We start from the raw sequence: 13,353 nt of genomic DNA, 5'->3' as shown, positions 1-13,353 counted from the left end.
GGGGTCTGAGCAGAGCAGAGTAGAGGGGAAGAATCATCTCCCTCGACCTGTTGGCCACACTATTCAATCTTCCCAAAGAGAGCAAAATCAAATTATGATGTGGACAGAATGATAATCTGTCCAATTCAAGGGCATACTCCACATGCATCCCTCCAAGTCTGCCACAGAACAGGTCAAAGAGATCTAATGCAGAAAACATGGGTAGGAAGACATGATGTGAGCATACATAATGAGAAGATGAAAACTCTCTTAATCTTTGCAGATTGAATGAAATCTAATTACATGCTGTATCGATTGTTGTGTATTACTGGAAAGAGACAGTGAAAAGGGAAAAAAGCAATTACAGTGAAATCATAGCCTGACCCTTCAATTGCTTTTGGCATGAAAGGTTATGATCTACTTGGGGCATCAAAAATTATTTATCCTCTATGATAAATCATTAGCAACAGACTCAGATTCAGAAGCGATTATGGGAAAATTTGGTCAATTCATTTTAGTTTTGGTTTGCCCTTTCCCAAAGATAGAGGCAAAAGGAATGAAGCACCAAAGTGTTATCACAGTGGCATTTCGTGAGCTGCTCCTAAGGCTGGCTGGGATTAGCTGTGTGTTGCCTGACAGTAAGTCATAATCACCAACAGAAGTGCCATAGTAAAGACATACATATATAGATTGATGAACTAGATCTTGGATAACTTCATTTCCCAAAATAAACATTATACCCAGAATCAAACATTAAGAGGTAATATAAAGTTTCACCATGGAAATTCCATTGCTTTCCTTTCCCTTTGCATGCAGCAATCATTTATTTCCCTCAAACCAGCAGCAGCTGAGCATTAAGAGAAGGCTTTCAGAAATATTACTTCTTTAAGTTGATAGAAAACCAAAGGCTTTCAGAAATACCATTTTTTTTTTCTAAGTTGATAGAAAACCAAAGCAGGAGCCAAGTGAAAACTGCTGTTTGGGTGCAGGTCTGCAGGGAAGTGTGGCAATTCTCATCCAGTTCTAAAAACTCTTGTTCTGCCAAGGAGAACTGCAAGGACCAGCTTCAGGCTGACCTCCATGCACGCTCCTCTGCATCCCACACGCACCTCCACAGGCAGCGTGCACACAGGTTTCGTTCAGAGTGAAAAGTTAATGAGTTCTCTGGTGATTAGTTTCAGGCTGCCTCTTGATACACTTGTAATGCTGCTGCTGTGTTTGTTTTTCTGTGCAGAAGGTACACTTTCAAACAACGTTCCCTTGATTGCATGCAAACAAGTGTGACAGAAACAGAATTCGGTGTAGATGCAGCTGCAGGGCTGGGCTCTCACAGAAGTCTCTTTCTATTGCACTGGAACTTCAGTGAGTCCCTAGAAAACCCAGGTGAAGTCTTACCAGTTCAGGGCTAACCCAAATAAAAGAGAAATACTCACACTGAGACTTCGTTACTGGAAATGTAAGACACTTAATGGGCAGCTCTAAATTTGCTGATCTCAAAACCAAGAGTAGAAAATGGAAATACTGATCTGGACAGACCTACTCTAACAATAACCAAGCTGAATTTGAACTCCTGGTGCTTGCAGGAGTTGTGGATATGCAAGGATTTCCTATTCCTTAAGAATAACATCTGCCTACTCACATCTGTCTCTTCATATAAAAGTGACTTTGACCCACTCTCATGAGAATTAACATCTAAAAAGGCCTTGAGTGGCCCTCTAACCTTATAATAAAGCAGTATATAGAGTAACACCTGAGAAACCTTGCTCGACATGAGGACAGAACAGAAGCACTTCAGAGTAAACAGAGTGCTTCTGTAACACAGTCTTTCCATGAGGCATGCTAAAGCACTGCCACAGACAGGCTCCCTGGAATCTCAATGCTGCCAGAGCAGTGTTACATCCTTCAGTGGCATATGTAATAAATCATGATATTCAAAATGGGATACCAGTGAGCTAAGCCCAAACACAGATGCTTGATCCTGATTTCACTCACAGTGAACCAGCTCTGATGATTTCCATGGAGCATCTCCCAGCGATTTAGCACTTCTTTTCGTTGTGTTGCCACAAAATGGGAAACAAAACAAAACAAGCAACAAAGTATCTTCTCACCACGATGCTAAGATAACTAATTCCTGTTAATGTGCCACTGTGTAATAAACAAAGCATCTGTCAGATGGAAACCGAAGGGAAACAAATAGGAAATCTGAACAGCTCAGCTTGAAAAAACTTTCTGTGTTTATTATCTTCCTGCGTAAGAACTTCCAAGAAGAAACTGCCTGCAGTGTTTAAATTCAGGTCATTTGACTACGATGTTTCATACCAAATAAACCAAGAAGAAAGTCCCCAAAATAGAGACATTCTTCATAGAAAAATTCTCATTCACTGTGAAGCCACAGTCATCAGGTGCAACGGTGCCTGCCTACTGCACTGAAGACCCCTGGTGATTCTCCAAAGGATGCCACACCAAGATGAACTCAGAGTAAGGAAATCCTGTCTAAAGTTTCACCTACCAACAACCCCAAGAACACATCAATTCGGGCCACAGACAGCACCCATTCGGTTGGGCTGTGATGGATATAGCTAAGGGACCGATCTAATTTGGCTTTGCTGAATCTGGGAGGAGGATTTCCCTCTTAAATCCTACATTCTTCCAAACCGCTGCAGAATGTGAGGAGAAAGCAGCTGCTGACACATCTCCTTTCACTCAGGGAGGTGCATTTCCGTGACTAACACCCACACTCCACATCCCCCTTCTCTCTGCCCTGTTTTATACAGGTGTGTGCGAGGGAATGCCTGTTCCACAACATTTGCTGGTACAGACTGCATATTACCATAACAGTCTCACCTGCATGGATTTATACAGTCATTCAGAAAGTAGTAATAGAAAATATATTTTATCTTAACCCTCCTATTCGTCTGCACTTTGAGACTACAGCAGCTTTTGTTAAATCAATGTTACGAGTAAGCTTTTCACAAGCAGCCTAGGAGCACATTTGGTAGACTTAAACATATTTACACTGAGAGTTTTATTTGGTACTAGCCACTAAATGCTACATTTATATTACAGTTCACTCCTTCAGCCTTTTCTTATCCAAAGCACTGCTGTATTTGATCACAGAATTATGTCTTTGATGGTCCACATGTAAAACTTTGCAAGTCTGCACAAACACAAATGCAGTTGTTTAGAAGAATTAGTTCCTACGTGAGATGTTAGTTGGTCCAATAACAACTTTTATGGCTTAGCCTCTCCTAACTACCACAGAAGGGTTCTTTGCTTACCTATGAGGATTTTTCAAGGCTGGTGAATGGGAATGGAATGTCATAAAAAGAAGTGGTGGGTGCTTCACCTCCTCCACCAAAGATAATATCAAATTGAAATATCAGAATCATTAAAGAAACACACAGGTGTTGTGCTTAAACAGACCATTTAAAGTACACAGCACAGAACTCCAGAGAAGATTTCTAAAGTAGTTCTGAGAGCAGCAGATGACTTCCAGCTATAGCCTTACAGTGCATTTGCTGTACAAACGCTTGCCCATGCAGCGTTAATGCCTCCAGGTAAACTGTAAAACCTCGTACAGTTTGTAGGGACTTGCACCAATTCTTAAACTCACAAACTCCACTGCCTCCTTAACTTTGCATCTAATGAAAAAGTCCTGACTTTGCACTGAGATTTGGTGTGTGGGGTCTCAATAAATCCCTCCAGCAAAACCCTGCAGCTACCTCATCCCTTCTTGAGCAGCATTGGGATCAGCGTGTATAGTGCCCGAGCTTCCCTCCCCAGCGGGAGGGCACTTCGGGCGCTCTTCCCCAGTCTGCGGCACCATCTCAGGACACAGGGCACCACGGGACCGGTGCTGCCTCCCCTCCCAGCCCTCCGTACCATTTAGCTGGTTGTAGACCACTTCCTCCAGGTGGTCCAGGCGCTGCAGGATGGACTCCCTGTCCGCCAGGCTGCCCACCTTGGCGCCGCGGCTCCTGGCCCGGCGGTCCGCACTCCGGACGATCTGCACCAGCTCCTGGGAGCGGTCCTGGATCCTGCAGTAGACCGAGAAGAGGATGATGCCCACGAAGACCAAGATGTTCACGGTCAACAAAGTTTTGATTTTCCGTGCCACCGCCATGGGAGCCGCCAGCGCGGTGGCGGGGGGCACATCAAGGCGCGGCGGGCCGGCGGCCCTGCGGCCACACGGCGACGGGGCGCGCCGGGGCGCGGAGCAGCGCGGAGGAGCGCGGAGCGGAGCTGTCCTTCAGCACCGCCGCGCCGCTCCCCGCTCGGCGCCAGCCTTTGCCCCGCGGGGGCCTCGCCGCCGAGCGCTGGGCGACATGGAGCGGGAGAGCCGCGCGGGGAGCGCGGGGCGCGGAGCACAGCCGCCGCTGGCCGCACAGCCGCCGCCGCCTCTCCTCCTCTCCTCCTCCGGCGGCTCCCGCTCGCCCGCCCTCACTCTCCGCCGCCCCAAACGCAGAGCGCCGGTGCGGAGTGACGTGCTCCGGGGGATCTCATCTACATGCACACGGTGGAGCCGCCGTGCCGTGCCGTGCCGTGCCGCCCCGCCTCGCCCGCGGCTCCCCGCCCCGCATCCCGGCCCCGCCGAGGGCGACCGCCAGCCCCCGGGCCCTGCGGTGCAGCCCCGGCACTCGCCGCTGAATTTCAGCACGCCGGATCGGTGACCGAGCCGGAGGAGCTGCCTGCTTCTCCTCCACGGAAGACGCCAGTGGCCATTTTCCCTTCACTGCCCACCTAGAGGGCCCTTACCCTTCCCAAGCCTCGCTATAGGCAGCACCTGCGAAGGCGCGGGACGAAGATCGTCCTCGCCTATGGGTGCAGGCGCTGGAGGTGAGAGGATGCTCCACTCGCCTCACCGCTAGAAACAAGCTGACAAGTTCACAGGCTCCCAGCAAGAGGGATTGCTGGTAACCCGCTCAGCTGCATGAGCTTTCCAGCAGTCAAAGCACAATGCTGGCTAGGGATGTACCTGGAAGTGACATGGGACCATGTGCATGAGAAGTTCTTGCAAGCATACACAGAATCACAGAATGGTTTGAGGTGGAAGTGACCTTTAAAGGTCATATAGTCCAACCCTGCAGTAAGCAAGGACATTAGATCAGTAGCTCAGAGGTCTGTCCAAGCTGACCTTGAATGCTTCCAGGGATGTGGCTTCTATCACTTCTCTACACAATCTATTTCACCACCATGACCACAGAAAATGCCTTTCTTAGGTCTAGTTTAAAACTCTTTTAGTTTAAAGCCAACACCTCTTGTCCTGTCACAACACAATCTGCTAAAAGGGTTGTGCTGGGTACCTTTCTTACATACTCCCTTTAAGTATTTGAAGGTAACAATAAACTGTCCTGGAGACTTCTCCAGTCTGAACAATCTCAAGTCTCTCAGTCTCTCCTTCTACTCAGGAGAGTTGGTCCAGCCCTCTGATCATATTTGTCCAAGTCCATGCCTTTCCTATCATAGAACCATACACAGGGGCAGAAAAGCAGCACAAGCCCTCACTTTCAACCACAGCAGTCACAGACAGTGACTGATGAAGAATTATCAAGATCTCTAAGGTCGATACCTGTGGACATCATATAAGCACTTTCAACTGGCAGGTTCTCCACTCCCGTTCACAGGGGCCCTCCTTTGTATGCCATCTCACTTAGAGGACTGCATACCACAGTATAACCCTGGCTGTGGAGATCTTTTTCATTCTTGATTTTATCAGCTGCCAGGCTCAAAACCCAGCAAAAGTTACAACTTCGAAGTTTACTGTAACTTGGCAAGGCCTGATCAGGGATTCCTGAGGTATAAACTCTCATCCCTGGAAAAGATGCCACCAGCTTCTTGCAAACAGCCAATTCCTTACACAGGATTTAGTCACTTCCTACAGTCCTATGTTCTTGAACACAAGAAAGAACTAAATGCAGGGTCAGAAGTGCTTTCACTGAAGCAGTAGTAAAATTCAGCTCAGCAGAAGCAGCAATTTTCCAGCGTTTTGATTCTTTTAGAAGTATTCTTATTGCATCCTATCATAGCATCCCATTTCCCTACAAAATACCCATTTCCTTTAAAAATGCTCAAGTGTAGCTTATTAGATGTCTCCACAGCATTTAATATATTATAGCAACACCTGCTGGTCTTGATATGGTTAAGAATCTGTGAGATGACTGTTTGCACTGTGAACTCCAAGTTCACAGGCTGGCCCCAAGAACTCTGGATTCTGACACATGTCTCATTTTTCCCACGAGTTGTAAACCATCTTTGACTGCATCAGAGGTTTTACCACGTTCTGATGGAGTTTTGTTTTCACATCATGGCAGTTTTAAACAGGCTCCTTGGAAGCCATAATTTCATTCATGACTGACTTAGGTCAAACAATGGTTTCCTTTTGCTAAGTAACCACTCTTAAATGGTCACCTTAAAATAGTCTGTGGTATGTACAGAAGAGCAAGAGAATATGTTCATACAGCTGAAGCTAACACCACTCAAATAACAACTAGCTCTTATAAATCACTGTTCAGTCAGAGATCTCAGAGCAAGTTGCAGAAGACATTTTCATCTTTACTTTCAGAGCTGACTGAAGCAGTAACTTCTTTTGGAAAAAAAGGCAATAAAATTAATTCAAGGTAATGTTTTGGGGTTTTTTTTGCATTGAAACAAACCCAAAAAGCTCTAAAATATTTCCACACAAACATCATAGAATCATAGAATCAACCAGATTGGAAGAGATGTCCAAGATCATTCAGTCCAACCTAGCACCCAGCCCTATCCAGTCAACTAGACCATGGCACTAAGTGCCTCATCCAGTCTTTTCTTGAACATCTCCAGGGATGGTGACTTCATCATTCAACTGAAGTCACTGTTTTCTGCCCAGGAGGGTTAAGTTACACTTTTTCTTCCCTCAGAAAGGCTTCTACTGACAGAAGAAAACTACATCAGAAGCAATAAATGCAACATCTGGATTTGTTGAAAACAAACCTGCCAGCTCTGACTGCTGAACCCTCTGACAAACGGGGAGCATGAGGAGACATTGCTAACTTGTTCCAAATCGACTGAAGAAGCCAGAGGTAATGCCAGGCTCACAGCATGTTAGGGGTTGGAAGGGACCCAAGGAGATCATCGAGTCCAACCCCCCTGCCAGAGCAGGACAATACTATCTAACACAGAGGAGCACATCCAGACAGGCCTTGAAAGGCTCCACAGAAGGAGACCTCACAGCCTCTCTGGGGAGCCTGTGCCAGTGCTTTGTGACCATTACAGTAAAGAAGTTCCCCCTTGTGTTGAGGCAGAACCTTTTTTGCTGCAACTTACACCCATTGCTCCTTGTCCTATCCCAGGGAGCAGTGAGCAGAGCCTGTCCCTGACCTGCCTGGCAGCCCTCAGATACTTATAAACATTTATCAAATCCCCTCTAAGTCTTTTCCAGACTAAACAGCCCCAGGTCCCTCAGCCTCTCCTCATCAGCCATGCCCTCCAGTCCCCTAATCATCCTTGTAGTCCTCCACTGGACCCTCTCCAGCAGATACCTGTGCCTCTTCAACTGGAGAGCCCAAAACTGAACACAGTACTCAAGATAAGGTCTCAGCAGGGCAGAGTAGAGGGGAAGAAGAAACTCCCTTGATCTGTTGGACACACTCTTCCTAATGCACCCCAGGATCCCATTGGCCTTCTTGGCCACCAGGGCACATTGCTGTGCCATGGATGTTATCCACCAGCACTCCCAGGTGCCTCTCCACAGGACTGCTCTCCAGCAGATCACCTCCCAGCCTGTACTGGTGCAGTTTGTTATTCCTCCCCAGGTGCAGGACTCTGCACTTGTCCTTGTTGGACCTCATCTGGTTCCTCTGTGCCCAGCTCTCAGTCTGTCCAGGTCTCTCTGGATGGCAGCACAGCCTGCAGCTGGATCAGCCAAGCCTCCCAGTTTGGTGTCATCAGCAAACTTGCTGAGCAGACACTCTGTGCCCTCATCAGTGTCATTGATGAAGATGTTGAACAGGACTGACCCCAGCACTGATCCCTGGGGGACTGGTTACAGCTCTCCAGCTGGACCTGGCACCGTTGATCACCACCCTCTGAACTCTCATCTTGCAACCAGTTCCTAACCCACCTCACTGTCTGCTCAAATCACTACTACTAGGATTCTACTCCAAATCACAAATGCAGCTTCTCTCCATTACTCTTTCACTGTTTTTTCTCCTATTTGCCTCCACAGAGCTCATGTTTTCACACGTATGGATTAGGAAGCTGAAGAAATACCAAGATACTGCATATTCCAACGACAGCCTAGAATTGGTCATACACTTTACATCTCTCTGCTGTCACTGTGCTCAGCCAGAACACAGTTTTGGATGAAAGACAGCGGGCTGAAGATGAAGAGTATGTTAAATAGCCACAGGTAAAGACCCTAAAAAACTGGACAGCACTCTAAAATCTACCACAGGCATCTCCCCTAAGTGCCTTGGGGCACTTCTGGGCTGCTAGGGGGTTGTCAGATAGCTAAGACTGCAGTGGTAACAGCAGCATAACAAACCAAACCTTGTTATTGCCTGTGTCTGTCCTTGAAACTGTGGTTGGTCTTGTATAATGTTGATCTTGCAACAGTTATCTTTGCTTCTGTTGACTTTCAGTTAGTGCAGAGCACACCACCTTGGCACAAAGCTGTTGATACAGAGGGAAACTTCAGCTGCTTCTGCATCTGCAATCCCGTTCTGCTTAGCTACTGAGGTCAGAGACAGTAAATTTCACTTCACACAACACTGAACTAGAAGATTTTGTAAAGAACATTTAGTAAAGCATCAGTCTTGCAGTCATTATCTGCAGAGCCCATCATGCAACTAGTCAAAGCAACAGATGATCTGTGAAGTCTCTTCCAACCTTGGTGATACTGTGATACTGTGACTATCAACCTGACCCCAGTTCATTTGGAGCTCCTCAGCTCAATCAACTCAGAACAAATAGATTTATTTTTTTTAACCTTCTAGCAAAAGCTGTAGGCTGTGCAGCAGCTGAATATGATCAAGGTACCTATCAGCATCTGGACATTTCTCAAGTTCACTTTTTCCTCAATAGTGGTCAGAAGAAGCTATAAATAAACAACCACATCAGACCTACAAAGTACCAGCCCCACAGCAGGACCTTTGGAATCAGTGTGGCTTCTCTTGCAGAGTCCCAGCTCTGCTGGGTACATGCTCAGATAATCAATAGGACTTTCAATGTTTTTCTGAGATGCTTTTTTTGTGGCATTTCATTTTAATGTCCTTAGAAGGAGCTGAAGCAATTGGTGAATGGTGCCACATCCAGCTGGCAGCTGTCACTAGTGGTGTTCCTCAAGGCTCAGTGCTGGGCCCAGTCCTGTTCAATGTCTTTATTGATGATCTGGACAAGGGGATTGAATTCATCATCAGTAAGTCTGCAGATGACACCAAGCTAGGAGCAGGTGTGGATTCGTTGGAGGGTAGGAGAGCCCTGCAGAGGGACCTTGCCAGGCTGGATGGGTGGGCAGAGGCCAATGGGATAAGATTTAACAAGCCCAAGGGCAGGGTTCTGCACTTTGGCCACAACGACCCCAAGCAGCGCAGCACAGCGCTTGATGAAGAAACAACATAAATAGGATTCTACTTTTGAGGAAAGGCAGGGAGAAAATGATTGAAAAGTTGCTTGAAAGTTCTTTTTAAGTGAATTTTAAAAAGCTTAGGTTGAAAAAAAGAAAAAAATCAAGTTAATAACCATGAAATCATTCCCAACCACTTCTCCAACAGGACATAAGATTGCTTTACCATATCTAAAGGGACAAACCTTTCTGATCATTCTAGTGCACGATATGAGACATCTGCAAAAATGAATAATGTGGAGAAGGGAATACTTTGATGTTTAAAGTATTTGAACACTAGCTTTAAAGTACAGAAAAAAAAGGAGAAGAAGAAGAAGAAGAAACTCACAACGACAGCAGAAATGTTATGCCGGTGATGTGCAATTGCAGATTGCAGCTGTGGTTATCCCCACACAGCAGCATCACCTAGCACTTTCCTAATGAAAGCCCAGCTGCGTTTAGCAGCCCATCACTTAGAGTTTTAATGTAGCCTGGTATTTTTCTACTTAAACATCGCTTTTGTGGAAGAAAACAACGATAAAGACAGGCGACAAAGTCCAAGATCTCTACTGCATTACCCAGACACACAGAACTGAGGCCCTCGTCCTGTTACAAAGAGGTATTGCAGCCTCTTCAAGTGCTGCTGCAGATCGGTGTTTGTGCAGCCCCCTGCCTACCACAGCAGATCCTGTGAGCAGAGATCAGAACAAATGTTTGCACGAAGCTGCGTGAAGGTTTCTGCAAAAGCAGCTTGCAAGTTAGGAGTGAAATAAATAAAGGAGCCCTAATTAGCTCTTACTTGACACATTTCCAACCAGCCTCTTCTTGGTTTTGCTGCAGCTTTCACAGTATCACAATATCATCAGGGTTGGAAGAGACCTCACAGATCATCAAGTCCAACCCTTTACCACAGAGCTCAAGGCTAGACCATGGCACCAAGTGCCACGTCCAACCTTGCCTTGAAGTGCCCCAGGGACGGCGACTCCACCACCTCCAGCTTTGGAGAGGATGGCAAGCTGGTCTTACAGTGGTACCAGAGGGCAAACAGCCAAATGATTCCTGTGGCAACAAAACACTGTCAGGCCCCAAAGGCTTCAAACTGCAACTCTGCTCACGCTGATATAGACACTTTGGAACACGTTCACAGTTGACCAAATGCCCATCACTGCTAGCACCCAAGTGCTATGCCCAGGTGAGGCGGTGAGAGAGGAATCCCCCAAGCTGGTATCCAACTGACTAAAGAGGCTGGAAGCCAAAATGGCATGAGGCATTTCCATGCAGTGCTTCTATACTGGAGAAGAGGAGGCTCAGGGGTGACCTTATTGCTGTCTACAACTACCTGAGGGGAGGTTGTGGCCAGGGGGAGGTTGCTCTCTTCTCTCAGGTGGCCAGCACCAGAACAAGAGGACACAGCCTCAAGCTATGCCAGGGGAGATTTAGGCTGGAGGTGAGGAGAAAGTTCTTCACTGAGAGAGTCATTGGACACTGGAATGGGCTGCCCGGGGAGGTGGTGGAGTCGCCGTCCCTGGGGCTGTTCAAGGCAGGATTGGACGTGGCACTTGGTGCCATGGTCTAGCCTTGAGCTCTGTGGTAAAGGGTTGGACTTGATGATCTGTGAGGTCTCTTCCAACCCTGATGATACTGTGATTTCAGTGATATACTGGGACCATTTAGTGCTGGCTCAGAGAGTAAAGGTATATGGTCACTGGATAGCCCAGAATGTCATCAGTGTCTGTTTTACTCAGACCAGAATGACCACACAAAGTGCTGTGGTTTCAACCAAGATGAATGCACTTACTTGAGCAAGATGATTTCCCTGATACCATAATGTTTACTAGTGGGGTCACGATTACAGGGTGCAAAGGCATTCATAACCAGCAGACCTACTCACGCTGGTAGGAATAACACAGAGATTAAAGTATTCACAAGATTAGCCTGAGGGTGCTGAATTTTAACACAGTCTTAAAGATGGTTCTAAATCAAATGAGCTTGCTTAAAATCAGAACACATATCCCAGAAATGACATACAGAGACATATCCTTTTAATTCTGGCAGTATTAATCACTTGCAAAGCCTACATAGAAGTTTCCTACATGGAACTTCGGGACACTCCCTTCTAAAACTGCAGCAATTCCCACTTGCACGTGGGGCAGATGTTCACACGTACAACCTGCGCTGTGTCCTAGCTCCTGTTGCCGTGACACAGAGATGCACTACCCACACATAGAATCACAGAATCATGGAATCAACCAGGTTGGAAGAGACCTCCAAGATCATCCAGTCCAACCTAGCACCCAGCCCTAGCCAATCAACCAGACCATGGCACGAAGTGCCTCAGCCAGGCTTTTCTTGAAGACCCCCAGGGATGGTGCCTCCACCACCACCCTGGGCAGCCCATTCCAATGCCAATCACTCTCTCTGGGAAGAACTTCTTCCTAACATCCAGCCTATACCTACCCTGGCACAACTTGAGACTGTGTCCCCTTGTTCTATTGCTGGTTGCCTGGGAGAAGAGGCCACCTCCCACCTGGCTACAATGCCCCTTCAGGTAGTTGTAGACAGTAATAAGATCACCCCTGAGCCTCCTCTTCTCCAGGCTAAACAGGCCCAGCTCCCTCAGCCTCTCCTCATAGGGTTTGTGCTCCAGGCCCCTCACCAGCTTTGTTGCCCTTCTCTGGACATGTTCCAGCACCTCAACATCCTTCTTGAATTGAGGGGCCCAGAACTGGACACAGTACTCAAGGTGTGGTCTGACCAGTGCTGAGTACAGCCTCATACTTTATTAAAACTGCAGGTTGACTCTGCAGAGAGGATTTATACAACCACAGCACAACTGCTGGCAGATCTGTTTCCTTCCTGCCTGTGAGACTGCGCTGATGGCCGCACCGTAGTAAACAGCATACAGCTAAAACCCAACAATTAGCCAAACACGCAGTAAAACCCCCAATAAACCTGTCATTGTCAAAAGAGGCTATGAATAACTGCCAGGACTAAAATATTCAACCCACATGCTTACATTTTACAAAGCTCTAATTTATAAACATTAGAGCTCTCATCAATTTTAATAAGGATGAGCTGAGCTCCTACCTTTTAAAAATCCATCTGCATAGCCCTTGATCCATTTTCTATTATTGCCTCCTACTGTAATTTCAGAATAGGTGCTTGTTTGCTAAGAGAGGATTAGCACCATTCACCATGATCAAGCATTATTTGCATCGCCTTAGATTTACACCATGCAACAACAGAAAAAGGTATTTGAGGACCTTTCCTCCCACAAATGGCAGAGAGGCTCAGTCCATCTGTGCTTTGAAAAGGGAAGGTGGTTGGAACCTGCCTGACAGCCGCTGCACTGGTGTGGGAATGCAAAGTGAAGAAGGATACTAACAGGTGGATGCTGACCTTGGTTCCCACCAGCTGCTGGCTGACTTATCTCAGAAGGGGTAGATAACAGACACCTCGTTAATGAGGGAAACAAGGCGTGGTTTATGCTGATGGAGAGGGTTGTCCTTGACTAATTATGCTAATGTGTAGGCATGTGCCTTGTGGCCCTGAGGGTATCTATTGAGAGCCAAAATGATCAATAAACATCTCTGGCATAATTCACATTGAATCGTCTGGAGTCCATGTGGCAGTGCCCTTGATCACACTGATCTGTGAGGGCCTTGACCACATTTCCTGTGGGCAGGCAAGCAGCTAATTCTGCAACACACTGGGGTCCTAGGAAGCAACCTGATGGTTTTGATAACTATCCTAACTTACCAGAAGGAATTGCAGAGGTACTGTGATGAGATAGA

The 13,353-nt window shown here is 46.9% G+C and overlaps 1 protein-coding gene across 3 annotated transcripts in view; it reads right to left on the bottom strand.

Annotated features, from left to right (window-relative positions):
* The window catches only part of GALNT9 (polypeptide N-acetylgalactosaminyltransferase 9), a 246,241-nt gene extending 233,547 nt beyond the window's left edge, over positions 1-12,694 (bottom strand). Inside the window, exons 1-2 of one of the 3 annotated variants that reach the window (XM_064168137.1) lie at positions 12,647-12,694; positions 3,862-4,016 (exon numbers count right to left, since the gene is read on the bottom strand). In XM_064168137.1, coding sequence (XP_064024207.1) covers positions 3,862-4,016; positions 12,647-12,681 — 190 coding nt within the window. In that variant the 5' untranslated portion in view covers positions 12,682-12,694. Of the gene's footprint in view, positions 1-3,861; positions 4,451-12,646 lie in introns of those variants that run through there. The other 2 variants (XM_064168135.1, XM_064168136.1) reach the window with 2 other exon arrangements.
* Positions 12,695-13,353: the final 659 nt, after the last annotated feature.

Source organism: Pogoniulus pusillus, chromosome 30 (genome assembly GCF_015220805.1).
Source record: "Pogoniulus pusillus isolate bPogPus1 chromosome 30, bPogPus1.pri, whole genome shotgun sequence".
Taxonomy (NCBI): Eukaryota; Metazoa; Chordata; class Aves; order Piciformes; family Lybiidae; genus Pogoniulus; species Pogoniulus pusillus.
Note: the sequence above shows the minus strand (reverse complement) of the source record. Positions and strands in the feature narration are given on the sequence as shown.